The sequence below is a fragment of the Amblyraja radiata genome, chromosome 11, assembly GCF_010909765.2.
Source record: "Amblyraja radiata isolate CabotCenter1 chromosome 11, sAmbRad1.1.pri, whole genome shotgun sequence".
NCBI lineage: Eukaryota > Metazoa > Chordata > Chondrichthyes > Rajiformes > Rajidae > Amblyraja > Amblyraja radiata.
The window spans coordinates 14,574,544-14,594,116 of NC_045966.1; the positions used below are offsets into that span (position 1 = coordinate 14,574,544).

General features: G+C 43.8%; 1 protein-coding gene across 3 annotated transcripts in view; it reads left to right on the forward strand.

Annotated features, from left to right (window-relative positions):
- The first annotated feature begins 12,728 nt into the window (after positions 1-12,728).
- spock1 (SPARC (osteonectin), cwcv and kazal like domains proteoglycan 1) overlaps positions 12,729-19,573 on the forward strand; it is a 389,701-nt gene continuing 382,856 nt past the window's right edge. For 2 of the 3 annotated variants that reach the window (XM_033029372.1, XM_033029375.1), the window contains exons 1-2: positions 12,730-12,859; positions 12,999-13,160. In XM_033029372.1, coding sequence (XP_032885263.1) covers positions 12,999-13,160 — 162 coding nt within the window. In that variant the 5' untranslated portion in view covers positions 12,730-12,859. Of the gene's footprint in view, positions 12,860-12,998; positions 13,161-19,573 lie in introns of all 3 variants that reach the window. The other variant, XM_033029374.1, reaches the window with a different exon arrangement.

A 19,573-nucleotide genomic window follows, 5' to 3' on the forward strand; every position in this document is an offset into this window, starting at 1 on the left:
TTCTATCCAGTCTTTCTTCATATGAAAGTCCTGACATCCCAAGAATCAGTCTGGTGAACCTTCTCTGTACTCCCTCTATGGCAAGAATGTCTTTCCTCAGATTAGGAGACCAAAACTGTACGCAATACTCCAGGTGTGGTCTCACCAAGACCCTGTACAACTGCAGCAGAATCTCCTTGCTCCTATACTCAAATCCTTTTGCTATGAAGACATACAGGGTTGTAGGTTAATTGGCTTCAGTAAAATTGTAAATTGTCCCTAGCGTGTAAGATGGTGCTAGTGTAGGGGGATGATCATTGGTCGGTGTGGACTTGGTGGACCGAAGGCCTGTTTCCACACTGTATCTCTAAAGTCTAAAGAAAGCAGATCTAATATCTGCCAACGAGATGTATGGGATCGAGTCAGTGCGGGATAGGGTGGGGTGGTACCGTGGCGCAGCTGTAGAGTTGCTGCCTTAAAGCGCCAGAGACCCGGGTTCGATCCTGCCTACTGCTGCTGTCTGCATGGACTTTGTACATTATCCCTGTGACCGCGTGGGTTTTCTCCGGGTGCTTCAGGTTCCTCCCACACTCCAAAGATGTACAAGTTTGTACGTTAATTGGCTTTGGTAAAAATTTTCATTGCCCCCAAGTGTGTGTAGGGCAGTGTTAGTGTGTGGGAGTGATCGCTGGTCAGCATGTACTCGATGGGCCGAAGAGCCTGCTTCCATGCTATATCTTTACTCTCTAAAGAAAGCATCTGATTTCTGCCACCAAGATGTATGAGACAGAGACAGAGACAGTGGGGGCTAGAATGGGGGATACACTCAAAGTTGAAAGGGTGGTGTGCCATGGTGGAACTGAACATACAGCAAGAGATGCATTGTAGCCGGAGATAAGGGACTGTCCACTTTCACGACCTAATTCACGACCTTTTTTGCTCGTGGACATTTTTCATCAGCTAGAAAAATGCCCTGACCTACTTGATGCCATGAATACCTACGACTAGCATCATGACCTACCTACGATCTACCTTCGACCTACATACGACCTCCTACAACCTCCTATGACCTCGTGACGACCATGCTGTGAGTATTAGTCAAGCGCAAACTCGGCAGAGGTCGTGAATTAGGTCGTGAAAGTTGTCTCTAAATTTTAGCTTGCAGCTTGTGATGGTATTCAGGTCATGCCGATATCTCCTGGCATCCACATGATTGGATTGAGTTCCCAGCCGGTATTGAAATATTCCTTGATAGCTATGCACAGATCATATTTGGTTGCCTTGTACAGTACATGTCTGTCCTTCATGAAAGCATCAAATCTGGACTTTAGCAGAGAGTAAATGTCCCTGTGCGTCCAATGTTAGGGTGGACCTTCCTTGTCTTTGTTGAAATGCAGTCATCAATATATTTTGCAAATGAAACCGGTGGCGACCAGAGTATACTCACTTACGCTGGATGAAGTGGTCTTGAACATGCTTCAGTTCCATGGACTGAAGGTGACCTGAAGGTGACTTTGGCCACCCTGGACCACTGCATTATTATTCTTTTAGTTGATGCCTCTCGTTTTAGTCTCTATCTGTATGTTGGTGCTATTGACCTGCATGGGAAGGTAGACGCTCCCGCCCCCACGAGCCTCGGGCAGATGGGGCTCGTCAGCCTGGGAAGTCAGCCCATCTAGGAGAGGGAAAACTCTGATTTAAAGCCTCCACTGCCTTGTGGCCATATCCAGTCATGGAAAAAGCTCCAGGAGTAAACCTCAAGAAAATCTGGAGTCGGAGTCCCTAAGGCAGTTCGTCGTTGTCTACAACCTCACTCTGGCAGCTCCTGCCACGACTGTAACGGCCCTGCTGTTCCTTTGGATTGATCAGCGATGTGGAGAGGGGGGGGCGTGCTGCATGGGCAACAGCCTGTCCTCCATATGACATCGCCCAGGCTTGCATCAGACCACACATCACCTGCTGCTCTAGCCAAGGTTTGGAGCAAGCAGCCAACAACTAGGATGCATCACCCACCCATGGTCAGTCATGACTGAGGGGGGCCTACATAGTATGTTGGAAGGAGCAACGCTGACAGATGAGACTGGCCGAAGTGAGAGATGGCGTACATGATGGTGGCATAACAGTGGTGAAGAGTGTCAATGCCCTGTGTGGGGCAGCAGACACATTGGTAGCATTGGTGTAGTACATTCTTAGAGTCATACAGGGTGGTAACAGGCCCTTCGGCCCAACTTCCCCACCCTGGCCAACATGTCCCATCAGCATTCCTGAAGTTTTCTCTTTTATCTTGTCATTTTCTACATTATGCTCTTTCCCCCATTATCCTATTTGCCTTTTGAGAGCTGTTTTTCACAGCTGTGGAAATAATTGGATGCATTTCAGTTTTAGATTTCATTTGAACTTTTCCATTTTTAAGCTTTGACATTACCATTTATTGCCTGTTACTGAGTTCTCATTGCATTTTTTGTTTTAGAATTATACCTAAAAAAAAATTGCCTTGTGTTTAAAATAAAAATTCAAACTTCAATATTCATAAAATTTGTCCTACTTTATGAAGGTGCATTTGTTAAATTCCTGTCTTTCTATCCAATTAAATCTTCAGTTGAGGAATTAGAAATGTTAACATTGTCGTGTTCTGATTTATGATTAGGCCACATAGGTTCTCATGTGTTTACCCTAGTATTCCCATGACAAACTAGCAGAACACCAGAAAACAGTGTAAACTCAAGAAGCAATTATATCATTTTTCTGTATGTGTCCTTCTGACTTCCCATGAAATTTATCTTTTAAGGAGTTTAATCTTCCGCAGGAAGAAAATAAGTGGCGTTATTAGTTTTAGTTTGGTTTGGAGAAACAGCACGGAAACAGGCCCTTCGGCCCACTGAGTCCGTGCCGACCAGCGATCCCCGTACATTAGCTCTATCCTACACGCTAGGGACAATTTACAATTTTTACTGAAGCCAATTAAACTACGAACCTGTACATCTTTGGAGTGTGGGAGGAAGCTGGAGCACCTGGGGAAAACCCATGCGGTCTCGGGGAGAACGTACAAGCTCCATACAGACGGCATCTGTAAACTGGATCGAACCCAGGTCTCCTGTTGTGTAAGGCAGCAATGCTGCCACTGCACCACCCTTGTAGTTTAGAGATACAGCTTGGAAACAGGCCCTTCAGCCCATCGAGTCCATGCCGAGCATCAATCACCCATTCATACTAATTCTCTATTATCCCAAATGCTCACCCATTCCCTGCACACTCGGGGCAATTTGCAGAGGCCGTTTAACGTACGAACCCGTGCGTCTTTGAGATGTGGGAGGAAACAAGAACACATGGAGGAAATCCATCTTCACTGAAAGAGTTAAAATTTAATTTCGGGTAACCCACAAAAGCAAGGCCAACCAGTGGTTGTATTCACTGCTGAGACGGAGAGATTATTTTGGTTGTGGGAGGCCAATTAGTGCAGGATTCAACCCGGATCTAGGACGTGACTGCAGGCGTTTCCCATGTAAGCGTGCTGACGCTTCCACCGTTTCATCAATTATCTTCTGTCCAAGCTATGAGCGTGGCTAGAAGCTTGACAGAATCAGTTATGAGCTGCAAAAACACTACAAAAGCTTTTCACTTTGATCATCTCACCTCTTGACATTTCAAAGCCTCTCCAGATCTGGCAACTCACAGGTTAGGAATATATTGGAATATATAAAAAGCAAACTGCAAATAGTGGGTCGGCAGTGGAGAGGGATGGCGGCTGCCAGTTTGTGCGGCTTTAACATCTCGAATGGCCTGTCCTGGGCCCAGTACATGAATCTAATCACTGGATCCTCCAGCTTTTTGGAAGTTTGAAGAGATTTGGAATGTCACCAAATAGTCTAACAAACATCCGCACATACACTTTAGAAAGTGCCCTGACTGGTTGAGTCATGGCTGGGTCTGGCAATTCCAACATACAGGAATGCAAGAGGCTTCAGAGAGAGGTGAACCCAACCCAGTCCATCACAGGCACAGCTCTTCCCACCATTGAATGTATGGTGCAGTACTGCCTCAAGATGGTGGCACCTTATCATCAAGGGTCCCCACCATCTAGGTCTTGTCTCTTCTCGCTGGTACTGTCAAGCTGAAACGTACAGAAGCTTGATGTCACACACTGCCAGGACCAAGGGTCACCAGGACCAGGGGACAAGAGCACCATCAGGTCATTGCAGCAACTCGCACAACCCTAATCCTATCTTGTCTTCTGAACGCTACGGATCACCTCCTGCACTACGATGAACTTATTTTCTAGTTGTGCGCTACAGCGCAGGAACAGGCCCTTCGGCCAACCAAATCCACACCGACCGGTGATCACCCCGTACATTAGCACTGTCCTACACACCTGGGACAATCTACAATTTTACCGAAGCCAATTAACCTACAAACCTGCACGCCTTTGGAGTGTGGGAGGAAGCTGGAGCACCCGGAGAAAACCCACGTGGTCACAGGAAGAACGTACAAACCCCGTACAGACAGCACCCCTAGTCAGGATCGAACCTGGGTCTCTGGTGCTCTAAGGCAGCAACTCTACCGCTGTGCCACCGTGTGTTGCCCCTAACTTGCCTTGACTTGAAATACATAGAAGGTGCAACATGGAAATTGACCTTTTTGGCCCAGCCATTCTTTGTCTATCTTTATGTTTCATGCACATCAATAGTGCTTTTCACATCTATTTATTCTCTCTTTATTATCTCCTTTAGCCTTACAACCATCTGAGAACTTTGTGCTTCTCGATCCTGACTGCTTATGCATCCACCTTGCGCTCCCCAAACATTCTGTAAAACCTGTCTCTTAGACCAAGGTATTTAAAGTCACTATCGCTCAATAAGACACTGATTTCTCCTTCCACCTCGTATTGGCAATCTCATTCTTCACCTTTCAAGATCATATCTTATCTAAATCTGGCACTCTAGTCTTTATACTCATCTATCTAAATTTAAATTTTATACATTACATTGCTAAACATTACCTGCAAAGTGCTTGTCGGCGTATATCCCATTATTCATAATCAAATTCAGCAAAGCTTCCGCTCTGTTGTGGGAAGGAACTGCAGATGCTGGTTTAAACCGAAGATACACACAGGATGCTGGAGTAACTCAGCGGGACAGGCAGCATCTTTGGAGAGAAGAAATATGTGACATTTCTGGTCGAGACCCTTCTTCAGACAGCTGAAGAAGGGTCTCAACCCGAAACATCACCCATTCCTTGTATCCAGAGATGCTGCCTGTCCCGCTGTGTTACTCCAGCATTTTATGTCCAAGCTTCTGCTCTCGTGGGCTGATTAGCAAGCTGCTTGAGCAATAGTGCTGTACACATTTGTTGCATTTCATTTTTTTACTGTTGCCTTTGTGACTATCTCCATTCATCCATCAAACACCTTCCCTTGCCTGTATCCACCTATCACTCTCCAGGCTTTGCCAAAGAACTGCCTCTTTGCTGGCTCTCCCCCCTTCCACTCCACTCCAACAGCCTGAAGAAAATATATTTTAGGGCGATACGGTGGCGCAACGGTAGAGTTGCTGCCTCAGAGCGTTTGCAGCGCCGGAGACCCGGGTTCAATCATGGCTATGGTTCTTCGGTTTCCTCCCACACTCCAAAGATGTACAGGTATGTAGGTTAATTGGCTTGGTGTGTGTGTAAATTGTCCCTAGTGTGTGTAGGATAGTGTTAATGTGTGGGGATCGCTGGTTGACGCGGACTCGGTGGGCCGAAGGGCCTGTTTCCGGGCTGTATCTCTTTAAAAAAAAAAATTTTTAAAGGGTCTCAACCCGAAACATTGTCTATCCATTCCCTGCACAGATGCTCGCTGACGTATTGATTTCCTTCAGCACTTTGTTTTTTTGCTCGAGATTTCAACACCTGCAGTCTCTTGTATCATCAAACTGAAGGCCTGCTTCTGAATTAGTAGCCTGTCTTCGGAAGGCTCCAGATCAAGTGAGTGAATAAGAAGAGTGAAGAGTGTCTAGGTTGTGTCTTGACATGTGTGGGTCACTTTTTGACGACTTTATGCATAGTGTTAGCATGAAGTGAGCTCACAGGTAAACAAGTGGCATAAGTTCAGCAGTTACTATTTCTTGCACGAGCATGTGAGTGTGAAAGAATTTCTGGGCCCATATAATACTAGTTGTTTTTGAGATTATCCAATTGCACTCACGCAAACGTTAAAGAAGGGCAACGTTTCAAAGTTAAAATTTCACTCTTAATACTTCTTGAATTTAGTTAAGTTTTGTCTTAATCTCTTTCTCGATTTTACTCCAGACATTCAGATGGCCACTCTTCCAACCTAAGAAATAGCTAGAAGCTTTGGAAAATATATTTTCAGTCTTGTGCATTATCAGTAACAAGTAATTATCTGCTGATATTTTTATTTTGAGTGAGAATTTGTATCTGTAGTGGTCTTGCTGCATCTGTGCAAAACAAATGGGCGGCATGGTGGCACAGCCATAGAGTTGCTTCCTTACAGCGTCAGAGAACCTGGTTCGATCCCGACTACAGGTGTTGTCTGTACTGAGTTTGTACGTTCCCCCCCGTGACCTACATGGGTTTCCCCGGTACTCCCACACGCCAAAGACGTAAATGGTTGTAGGTTAATTCGAGTCATAGAGTGATACAGTGTGGAAACGGGCTCTTCTGCCCTACTTGCTCACACCAGCCAACATGTCCCAGCTACACTAGTCCCACCTGCCTGCGTTTGTTCCATATCCCTCCAAATCTGTCCAATCAATGCACCTGTCTAACTGTTTTGTAAATGTTAGGATAGTCCTTGCCTCAACTACCTACTCTGACAGCTTGTTCCATACACCCACCATCCTTGGTGAAAAAGTTACCATTTTGGGTAAATTGACTTCAGTAAAATTGGAAATTGCCCCTAGTTTGTAGGGTGGTGCTTGGGGTGATCACTGGCCTGCATAGACTTGATGGGCAGAAGGGCCTGCTTCCCCACTGTATCTCTAAATGAAACTCTAAAAGCTTCATAAAATAGGTGTTGTCCCTGCATTTTGCCAATCTCCGAGTCACACATTATAAATTTGGCAGAGGTTTGATGCTACCCCTACTAAGGAATGCTAATGGATTAAATTGCTGTTTGTTGCATACTCTGGATATACAGACTCACTGGTTGTTTTGTGTCGCAATAACATCCTGGTCAGCTTGAAGAGAAAGTCTACCATGGGAACTCGATCAAATTAAAATGCCAACTAGCACTCGAACAGAAGCATCATTACATTGAGGGGATCAAGCAAGGGTTATTCAATTGAATTCCCATTTACTTTTTCCAAGCAGAATGGAAGAACTGTGACAAGGTATTGATACCTTTGACATGAATGTTTAAATATATCCTTAAAAACTTCAGAAAATAAAATTGCTTATCCTGCTTCAATAACTTTTTAAGTTTATAAACACATGATATATTTATTTTCTCACCTGTTTCTTCAACCAATTCTGGAAAAAAAAAAAGAGATCTTGCACTTAAATGATTCTTCGCATTTTTTAATTTGGTAAAATGTGGCCATTGTGGTGTCTTCTATTTTATGCTGAAACTTACAGTTCAATGTATCCTCTGTGTTAGAATGGGAGATTTTATTTCCTATCAGTGGATTCACCTTTGTTGATCCCTCTCTCTGCACTAACTGAAATATTAATGCTGTTTCCCATTCCACACTTGCAAACTGATTGGCAATGTTTTTCTAGTTTGTTTTTTTTTTAAATTATAGCATTTGCTTTAAATTGCTTTTGGCTTGTATAGAGTTATCCTTTTGTCTGCAGTCGAGTTTTGCAGTTTTTGGCAAAATGGAGATTTCACCGACATGATGAATATTTTGCACATGATTAACCCAATTATTTTGTGGTGGGTGTGGAATGTTCCTGACTCTTACCTGCCCCAAAATAGATTATATCCTACACATTTTGAACTATTTACGGAAGCCAATTAACCTGCAAACCTGCATGTTTTTGGAGTGTGGGAGGAAACCGGAGCACCCAGATAAAACCCACACAGGGCGAACGCACAAATTCCTTACAGAGATCATCCACACTCAGGATTGAACCTGGGTGTCTGTCACTGTAAGGCAGTAACTCTACCCCTGCGCCATGTCTGAAGAAGGGTCTCGACCCAAAATGTGTCTGAAGAAGGGTCTCGACCCAAAACTTCACCCATTTCTTCTCTCCAGAGATGCTGCCTGTCCCACTGAGTTACTCCAGCTTTTTATGTCTATCTTCTGTCCCAAAACAATGTTATGTATAAGTGTTCCTATTCTAACTACAGATCAAATGCAAATACTACATATCCTCCATATTGAAATTGGAATAAACAGATTAATGTTCTACCATTTTGTTATAATGATTGGTTAGCACGTCCTAAAGTTAGATGATTGTCATCCAAAGGGGGAAAGGTCAACCTTTGATACACCCCCCCCCCCCCCCCCCCCCCCCCGTAACCATATATTAATCTTTGAAAATTATTTTTTAAATACATGCATAATTAGTGTTTGATTTTTTTTTAAATTCATTATATGAGGAGTGTATACTTAATGCAGACTTTAACATTGTTGCTCTTCGGATCATTAAATCCTTCCCATGTCACCTTAAATCTCTGCCCTCTAGTTTTAGACACCCCTACTTTGGGAGGGCAAATAAGGCTGTAACCATCCACCTTATCTGCACCTCTCATTATTCTACGTGTCTCTGTGGTCACCTTGTCCTGAATCTACTCCCTTGTTAGCTGGCAAAGTGGCATTTACATTCCTCAACCCCAGTTGGAAAATCCATACTTAAATTGTGTACCATTGTCCATTAGTTCTGCAATGCAAGAAAAAAACAAGAATGGGTTTGCTGAGAATTAAAGACTTGTAGCTTTATTCAGCCTGGGATTTGGAAGTGATGAGCAAATAAAGACCAGGTAATTAAGGCACAAACTGGTAACTGAAGAGTGGCTATGTGCAGGCAATTGTAGATGTACATTTGCACAGATTGCACATTGCCATCATAGCTGATATTTCTTTAGACATTAATAAATCGTCCAATTGGTGTCACAAGTGTCAGCAAATTTTGTAAATTAATAGTCATTTATTGGAATGTAAAAGTAATGAAGCCTTGCCACAATTGTGTAGACTTCATTTGGAGTTGGCTGTGAGATTTTGTTCTCTGTGCCTAAAGGATTAAATTGCCTTTGAATGGTAGAACATAGATTGAACTATGTTGAACTAGACTGAAATGTAGGAAGGAACTGCAGATGCTGGTTTAAACCGAAGATAGACACAAAAAGCTGGAGTAACTCGGCGGGTTAGACAGCATCTCAGGTGAAAAAGGATGGGTGATATTTCGGGGTCGGGATCTTTCTTCAGATCGAGAGGGTCTGAAGTGGTTGAAGGGGTTGGACTTTGTGGAAAGATTAGGTAATGTTGGCCTTTGTTGGCTGGGGTTTAGTCCAGTGAGAGGTGATCTCAATGGGGAATACATAACACTGGGCTTGACTGATTGGATAAATGCCAACACTTTGTTTCTTTTTGCTCAAAGGCATTGAGGTGGTGTGATGGCACCTGGTGGCTAGCCACGGGCATAGCGAACCCTTGGCTCAGGAGGGAGGGGTTGAGCGTCTCGGAGTGGGAGGCGTTTGGTCATGGGGTCTGGACCTGGGTATTTAAGGTTGGGTCACGCTCGTGCACAGGGTTGAAGTAGCTCAGTGATAGAAATAAAATCCATCTTGTTCTCACAACTTGACTCATTCTTGGCTGAACTCCTGTGAGTCCCCGCTACACTGGTGACCCCGACGACCAGGAGTGGAATCCTGGAAAAATTTCCCCCAAAAAATGCACCTCGCTCAACCTGCCGCTGCCACTGCCTCCTACGAGGCCGAGCTCAACGTGGCCGCCCTGAAAGCTCACCTTACAGGCCCAGAGTGGATGGATGAGCTGCCATGGGTGTTGTTGGGGATTCGTACTGCCCCAGAGGATTTGGCATCATCCTCGGTGGAGTTGGTGTATGGCGCTCCGCTCACCGGCCCGGGAGAGTTCGTCCCAGCCGCTGATGGGTCCCGGAAACCGCCATCTTCCCGACTTCTCGGCACGGCATGACCCCTTTCCATGTTCTACCAGCACGGGACAGCACCTTAAGCCGGCCCATTTGGACTTGAGCAAGCCAGTTCGGGTGGCCCAGTTTCCTCGTTGCGGGCGCCAGCCGTCACGGGTTCCTGTTTGTTCTTCGGGGCGGGTCACGGACTCTGATCGGGTAGACGTGTTTACACGGTCAGGCTGCCACATTCGGCGTCCAGTCCGATTCGGTGCCTCCGGTTCTGGGGGGGGGGGGGTCATGTGGCGGCACCTGGTGGCTAGCCACGGGCATAGCAAACCCACGGCTCAGGAGGGAGGGGTTGAGCATCTCGGAGTGGGAGGTGTTTTGTCATATGGGGTCTGGAACTGGGTATTTAAGGTCAGGTCACGCCCGTGCATGGGGTTGGAGTAGGGAGCAGCACGGTGATAGAAATAAAATACATCTCGTTCTCACAATTTTGTGTTCAACTCATTCTTGGTTGGACTCCTCTGAGTCCCCGCTACAGTGGTCTTTTATGTGCTCGCCCACCTGCTTGTGACGCACTGAAGCTCGGTGCAGCCAACTCCAACATTTCTGTTGGGTGGGGGGTGGGGGAAACCACAGTCTAGGGTCCTTCCGCTGCTGGACTTTGGGTAGCAGAGTGTGGTGGAGACACCCCTCAAACAAGGCAAGGGATATCACCCCAGGGGGCCACATGAGTGACAAAGGTGCCGGGTATATTGATATTTCTGTGATGCTGCCTGACCCACTGAGTTACTCCACACCTCAACCAGTCAGTGTTGTAAATCGATGATCTACCATCCCAAGGCAATTTTATCCTTTATGTACAGAGACCAAAACCTCTCAGCCAACTCCAATTTCGATGCCAATGAATGTATGTATATCCTCAGAAGAATTTTTGCACAATTCTTGTTTAGGATAGATTTATTATTCTGAATAAAGTTTATTTTGATTTTACAAAACCTGCTTGTGAGCGTGCACAAGTAAGAACTATCCAGCATGGACAAGCGAGGAGGTGAAAGATGCAATGCATTTTACCAATAAAATATTATTTTATTAGACACTGAGTGGGGTGGGATGCTACTTTTAAACTCTTGCACGGGATTATTGAATCATCTGAGATTAGTAAATGACAATTATTTAATTTGCATTTTTCAGTGAAAAATATAGCTTAAATGAAAGAGAAAAATAGTAAGTCTGCCTTGCACAATATAATAAGTGAGTTCGGTATTCCGAAAAACGCAAGGAATCATGGGATTTGTCAAAGGTCACTGGCTATAAAGAAAAAGTGAACGAAGCGCTGGCTGCATAAACTGTATGTAAATTCTGATCTTCATTTAGGTGTAAAATATGTGTAAAATGTATTTATGTATAAAAACGGGGGTGCCAGGTAGCGGTGGCAGATGCGAGTGGGAGACAGCGGGAGTGACTGGAGCAGCAGCGGACCACAACCCCACAGCCAGTGCGGAGAAGAAGCGCCAGGCCAACCGACACCCCCGGACCGACAGGAGCGCCGAACTCTCCTGCAGACACCCGCACAATAAAAGCCCTCCTCTCGTTCCCCAGTCTCTGCCTCCTCTCTCCTGCCATCTATCCCGTTGACTGCCGCTCCTTTGCGGGAACCTCTCGCCGTTTCCAGTGGCTGTCGTTTGGCCCCGTCGGTGTCGGAGCAGCGGTGTGGGAGGGCAGGTGTGATTCTCCACAGACCCGGAGCTCCGGCCTCAGTCGGTGCAGCGATGGGAATCGCTGAGCAGCGGTTCCCGCAAAGGAGCGGCGGTCAACGGTATAGATAGCAGGAGTGAGGAAGCAGAGACTGGGGAACGAGAGAGGGGCTTTCCCCCCCCCCCCCCCCAAGTCTGGGGCCACCCCCGGACAGGGATGGGACACTCGTGAGGGAACGGTAGTGAGACTCCGCTCACAAATCTGCCTCCTGTGTTATGCAGGAGAGGGGTGCGTGGTTCGCCCCTGTATGAGAATGAGAATGGAACCCATACACCCAGGCTGAGGGGGACCGGACCGTGATTCATTAGATTGTCACTGCTGAGATTTCTGCATGGCCCAGTGGAGAACTAGTGTCGCTAACTCCAGTAGCAATTCAACAGCACATGCAGCGCGGGAGACCCAGTTCGATCCAATGTTTATCTCCAGTGACCTATGACCTGGGCATGCTCAGTCGGAATACCAAACTGGCTTATTACGCCTGTTGTCCTGCAAACTTTTCCTCGGGCCAATATGTGATGACGTTCTTACTTAGTTCTTGTAACAGACTATTTCTGATTTTACACAATGGACATCTCACACTCAATCGATTACGCCCATGTATACTTTTTCGGTTTATTGTCACGTGACTATTTATGGATCGTAATTTTTTTTCCTTTACTGGTGTTTGTGTCAAGTTGCACTTAATGTCCAATTTCTGGTTGAAACGTGGGAGCAAGGGCTCAGTGTCATGAGATTTCCTTGTCCAGTAAAGACAACAACAGCAAGCAGCCTCTTTGCGGCTTGACGGTAAACCGGGCGACCCGTATCTAAAATAAGAACCAAAAGAAAAAATCAAAATAAGAACAACAAATGTGCAGGAGGGAGAGGGAGAGGCGGGAATAAAGCGACGTCAGGAGCGGTGCCGTGTTAATTGCACGCGTTGGATGGGAGGTGGCGCCACACCGTGTGTTAATGCACAGTGATCGATGTCTCCTGTGCACGGCTCACTCCCCAACCCATCCGCACCATCACAAAGCAGCCAGTCAAACGCGCAGCTCTCTCCCCCTCGCCCAGACAGAGCAGAGCTACCCGCACAGCCAGCAAGGTGAGCTGCGAAGATTATATGGGGTTTTTGTTTTCTCGAATCAATGATGAGAAGAGTTAATTACTCCTGATATTATTTGTTGTTGTTGTTGTTGCTGCTGTTGCTGCCTTTTGAGTGCGAATCCCTATCTTTTTTCCAGATGCTTGCGACACTGGTGGGTGTTTTTATCGCGGTTTCCCTCGAAGTTGAAAGCAGGCGTCCAGAAGCGACCAATGGTGTCAGTTTCCTGGATAATGAGAAATGGTTGACTACTGTCTCCCAATATGACAAGGAGCTCAAATACTGGAACAAATTCCGAGATGTAGGTACCTTTTAAAAAATAATAAAAGCGTGTTTGCTGTGGAGTTCAGTGTTTCGGCCACGTTAATGTGCTTCGTCGCTTTACACAATAGAGGTGCTGACCCTGCGCTTATATTGAAGACGGCAAGATAAAGCCCATGCAAACTGTGAAATGGTACATACCCCCAACTCGCAGAAATAGCCCGCTCAATATGTTTATTGTGTGAAGCAAATCTGCTGCCGATTTAAATATCCGTTGCATGTTCTGCGATTCTGTTAGCGTGCTAGAAATGTATAATTGTAGGCTTCTGCTAGGTTTTTAATAGTTGGTGATAAGTGTGAAAGATATTTGGTGATTCATTTAGAGATATCCCCCTCGCGTTTTGACAAGTGCACACCAACATTCATTGTCTGCGTTCATTCTGGCTAAGTTTTATTACTATGCCATTTCCACGCCAAATGGTATTGTGTTGGGATACTGAATCCGATAATGTAGTGAAATGTACATCTTGCACCCTTTGCAGTACATTTAGATTATTCCTGGCACATCGGTGAAAAGGGGAGGGGACTTCCATTTAAATCACCACAAAAGTGTACTGCTGTATATTTGTGGAAGATATATTTCAAGATTGTTTGGTTGCCTGCTTGAGTGCTATGTTGAGGTGAATTCCATAGAGATGCAAATGTCTTGTTTCATTTCATCCGGTAGCATGCTTGAAGGTTGATCTGAACATTTTAAATGCAAACAAGATTGTTTTGTTGATTATGAATTGGTTCTGTTAAGGTCATTTCAAACTCCAGCGCTGCCAGCCATCCATCATCCTCAGTTTTTTTTTTAAACCGTGTAAAAATGTGACGTTATACAAAGGAAGCACCTTGGCATTTACATAATATTTATCCAAAAAATAATATTTATGAGTGGAAGCTACAAAAAACTCTGTCTGCCAGTGCATTAACATGATGAGGCTGCCATTGGATCATGGTGGTTGCTGACTTGCCTGTTAGTTTTACTCGATCAAAATCAAGGGACAAAGCCCCCATCCAGCAGTTGACTGATGCTAAAGATAGACACAAAAAGCTGGAGTAACTCAGCAGGCCAGACAGCATCTCAGGAGAAATGCAGAGATGCAGTCTTGATCCGCTGAGTTACTTCAGCTTTTTGTGTCTATCTTCGGTTTAAACCAGCACCTGCAGTTCCTCCCTACACAGTTGACTCACTGATATCCTCTTCCAGCAGTTTCATCCCACTTTATCTGATTTAGAATTGTGCTTCCCACTGAAAGCACCTCAGAAGATACTCATCCATAGCTTTTATTTGTCTTTGTTTTCTGCGCTGTGGTGGCTCGGCTCCAGTGCATTCTTAAGTATTTTAGTTAAAAAGAAAATAGCAAATGATTTGATGTAACTGTGTACTTGGTTGCTGCATCTAATTAAAAGATTGCAAGTAATCGAGGATTTTAAATCACGCGGGCCTTGCCCAATGGCTAGGATGAAACTGTCTGTATGACTTTGGAAATACATTGGAGGTACAGGAAGAAAATGCACCTGTCTTTATTTGTGTACCCAAATATATAGTGGCTTTATTTTCAATGAATGTTTTGATTCATTATCAGTCGGGTAATGGAGGTGGAATGCATGGAGCCCCCCGAAAATCATCCGGAGATTATGGGCACATTAGTCGTAAAATATTAACGATGTGTGTTGGTCTCCTTCCAGAAGCGAGCAAATTTATGTCCTTCTGCGTGACTCTGATTATTGCTGTTCATGTGTTTTCCATGTTATCAATAGCACCAACGTACATTAAATTATTGTTGCCAATTTGTACGACAAAATCCATGTTTGATTCTGTGACGTGAAGTAGCCTTAAGGTACCAAGCTGAAAAGCCTTTGAAGAATTATCATCCATTTGGGGGGGGGGGGAAGAAGAATTAAGATGAATACCCATTGCACAGAGGGTGAACATGAGGCAGCTCTGTTTGAAATTGGTAGTGATGCAGGATTTCTTACTGAGCTTTCTTAAAACTATAATTATTGTTAGATTTTTAGTTATTATAATTTTTCATTGTTGGAGAGATTTAATCTGGAATAAATTGAGTGAGTGTTTTCTGACCACCACACTTGGCAAAAGGTAGGATTAATATGGATCAAAAAGCAAAAAATGATCATCTGGTTTCCCTCTTGTTGGGGGGGAGAAAAGGTTGATTTTACTTAATTCCCACCAAGTTTCTTCTTAAGTGTAGCTCTAGTGCAACAAGCAATGTAACTTTTTAATGAAAATAGACATTTTAAAGTTTTGTTTACCACAAAAAAACCCCATTGAGATTTAAAACATGAACAAACAGCTCTTGGAGAAAAATGTTGAAGGTAATGCTGCTCCCATCGTACCGAAGGCAGCGAATGCACTACATGAGATTGATTTACCTATCCCTCCTGAAATGTCTTCGTTCAGCCATCTTTAATACTTGGCTCTGCTTGTGGATCAAAGAGGAGACAAGTAAACGACATTTAGCCAAAAAAACTAGAGTGCTTCTCTAGAACTGTTTTAAAAAAATGGAATGCCCATGAAATAACATTGGCTGAATTGATAACCAAAAAAAATTCATTTGGCATCAGGTAATTACAAATTTGGGAAAGCAAGTTGGTGAATGGTCATTTGCTGTTAAATCTCATGCTTTGGTGATCGTACAGATTGTAAAATCACAAAATTGAGCACTGACAAAGCTTACGCTGTATGTCAGGGTGATTAATCGAAATTATGCTGTTTTATGTCTTAAGAATGTAAAATTACGTGGAATCTTATTTTGCCTTTTATCTTCAGTTTCTTTTTGAGCTCTCGACAAAAGCCATCAATAAATTGATGCTTTGAGACTTAGTGCTCCCCTAATAACACATTGCATAATTCATATTTACAATTTATGGTAGCCTCAATAATATGAATAAGTAATATTTTCAATTATAAACAAGTGTTTCATTTGACAAAAGAAAATCTGTAACCCAGGAAAAAATTTCATTGGAGCTCCTAAGAGATAGCTTGTGTTCATTTTTTATGAATCATTAGCAGAGTATTGTCTGTCCCTGGGAGGTAGGAAACCCCAGTGAAATCCTGGCTCCTGTGTCGTTGCCTCATTTATTTTTAAAATAAATGTGTCTGTTGTATGGGAATCGATTTAGCAACAAAGTTCTGTCAAATTCTGTTTGAGCTTTCACAAAATTACTGCTTAATTTAGAAATATTGACCTAAGATTCATTTGCAGAGCACTGCATAATGGACCCAAAGAAACCAAGTACACCATTTATTTACGGGTACTTCCCGAAGGTAGACATGGATTCACCATGGTACGCATATGCATAAGGCCTCTCTGCCTACATAGGGTAATTGTTATATCATTTTACAAAGTCTGTACATCACACCAGCCTTGCATCAGTTCATAAGATGTAGGAGCAGAATTGGGCCATTCGGCCCATCAAGTCTACTCCGCCATTCAATCAAGGCTGATCTATCTTTCCCTCGCAACCCACATTCTCCTGACTTCTCCCCATAACCTCTAAATCTCTGCTTTAGAAAAAAATCAATTGACTTGGCCTCCACAATCATCTGTGGCAATGAATTCCACAGATTCATCGCACTCTGACGAAATAAATTCCTCCTCATCTCCTTTCTAAAAGTACGTCCTTGTATTCTGAGGCTATGGCCTCTGGTCCTAGACTCTCCCATTAGTGGACACATCCTCTCCACATCCACTCCATCCAGGCCTTTCAGTTATTCGGTACGTTTAAATGAAGGCCCCCTCATCCTTCTAAACTACAGTGGAAGGAGAAAATGAATTGGGCCAATAGTGTAAAATTATAGTACCAGGTATGAGTTTAGCATTGTAGGCCAGTTATGAATTTAAAGTTAATAATATAATAGTTTCTGGCCTAGCAGCATGAAAAATATGAAGATGGGAGCCAACCTTCGAAGAAGGGCAGCACTAGCCATTTTTCATACAAATCTAAACCAAGCAGTGTAGTCAACTGTGAAAGACAGCTGAGAGCTAGTTTAGTTGATAAGAAATCAGAGATCAAATATTATCAGGGCATCTAGGAGTTAGCTATAAATGCAGCCTTATGTTTGTCAAAGCCAATATCAATAAATGTCTTTCCAAACTGAAATGATATAGTCTAAGGATTAGATGAAGTTGCGTGCTAGATCGAATTATTGATGTTGGAGATTGCTTTTGATTATTGATGCATGAAGCTACCCAGAGCCCTCTCGATTCCCGATGATTATGCTGTCCATCAAGAGGGTGTTAAAACTTAAATCTTTTCGTTATTGATGTTTTGTCAACAAGTTACCTGCTCATGAGTCAATTCTTGAAGAAGAAAAAGCAGAATACAGAATTGGATGGATGTACTGTGCTCGAAGGACAGTAATCTGATGCTCATCCAAACCCTTAGATGTTCAGATTCATGCAACGGATAACTGTGTACATTCACAAGAAATGTTTTGAAATTTTCAATAACTTTGACAAACATAAGTCATAGGAGCAGAATTAGGCCATTCAGCCCATAGAGTCTACTCCTCTTCCAACATGACTTGGAAAATACCCAACATGTGCTATCTTCAAAAACATCATTGGACTTTGCTTTAGGCTTTAGAGATACAGTGCGGAAACAGGCTCTTCGGCCCACCGAAGTCCACGCCGACCAGCAATCACCCCGTACACTAGCACTAGACAATTTACAATGTTATCTACAAACCTGTACGTCTTTGGACGGTGTGAAGAAACTGGAGCACCCAGTCACAGGGAGAACATACGAACTTACAAGATCACATGGAGAACATACGAACTTACAAGATCACATGGAGAACGTACAAACTCCATACAGACAGCACCTGTAGTCAAGATCGGACCCAGGTCTCTGGCACTGTTGGGCAGTAATTCTACCGCTGCGCCACTGTGATGATCTGCATCGTCGCTCCTTTGCCAGTTACTTAATTCCTAGTGGATGGATTTAAGATATATTTCAGCCAGTGTATTAAGCATTGGTACCTTTCTGCTCAATAAAATGAGTCACCAGAGCTAATGAAGCATCTTACGCTAATTCAACATGAATGGACAGGGTGCTCCTTTATGCACTCTTGGTAAGTACTAAAGAACAGCTGCAGTTGAGAAATGCGGAAGTTTCTTAGTTGCGGGTGATGGGGAATGAGGAAAATCACATAACTGCAAACTTGTGCATAGATGCAATACCTAAAGGGCCTGTCCCACTGTACGAGGTAATTCAAGAGTTCTCCCGAGTTCTCCCCTGATTCGAGCTCATGTAATGTACGTAGCGGGTACGTAGGGGCTCATATGAGTAAAAAGTTTTTTTAAATTTCATCACGAGAATTTTTTTACTTGTGGACATTTTTCACTGTGTTGAAAAAACATCACGTGTTTACCGGATTTCCCGAGTACCTACTGTTACTCGTATGCTACGTGACATCCACGAGCTCCTACGTTCCAGCTACGTACAATACACAAGCTCAAATCAGGGGAGAACTCGGGAGAACTCTCGAATTGCCTCCTACAGTGGGACAGGCCGTTAACACTGCAAACTAGAACTGTACTTTGTATCAGGTGATTAAGTAGAAATAAATATGCAGGCACCAATTGTGCGTTCCTTCTATGCGCTAGTATGCAGTTAGCCACCTGACCTGCTGAGCTACACCAGCACTTTGTCCAGAGATGCTGTCTGACCCATTGAGTTGTGCCAGCACTTTGTGTCTAGTTTGGATCTGTTCTTTCAAAACATGTTATGTGCTCATATCTTGATTTGCCCATTTGACTTGGCTCACATCTTGTGTGGCATTTTCTGCTTTTGTAACTTTTACCAATAATTGTATTGTGTTTTACAACCTGCAATAAAATCTGATCCTTTTGTTTTGACGAAATAGTAGAAATGCACCGAGGCCCCTCATTTACCAGAATGACGCCTGGATTAGGATGCATTAGCTACAGGGAGATTATCTTCTCTGGAATGACAGAGGTTGTGGGTGGAGACCTGATAGAAGAGTATAAAATGACGAGCGGCATAGATGGGGTAGTGCCTGAAATGCTAGATATGATGATTGAGGCAAATACGATAGTGGCATTTAAGAGACCTGGATAGGCACATGGATATACAGGGAATGGAGGGATATGGATTATGTGCAGGTAGATGAAATATGGTCTTGTCATCATGTACTGCACAGACATTGTTGGCTGAAGGGCCTGTTCTTCTGCTCTACTGTTCTATATTTTACCTTCTTAAAAACTAATTGGACATAATTATTAGTATTAAAATTGGTCACTGAGGTAAAAAATGAATTCTAACTTTAGACAATGTGATTGCATAACAGTTAAATATTTTATTACTGGTTTAAAAAAGAAGTCTATTGCAGATCCAGCTGCCGATGATAATTTTAGCACT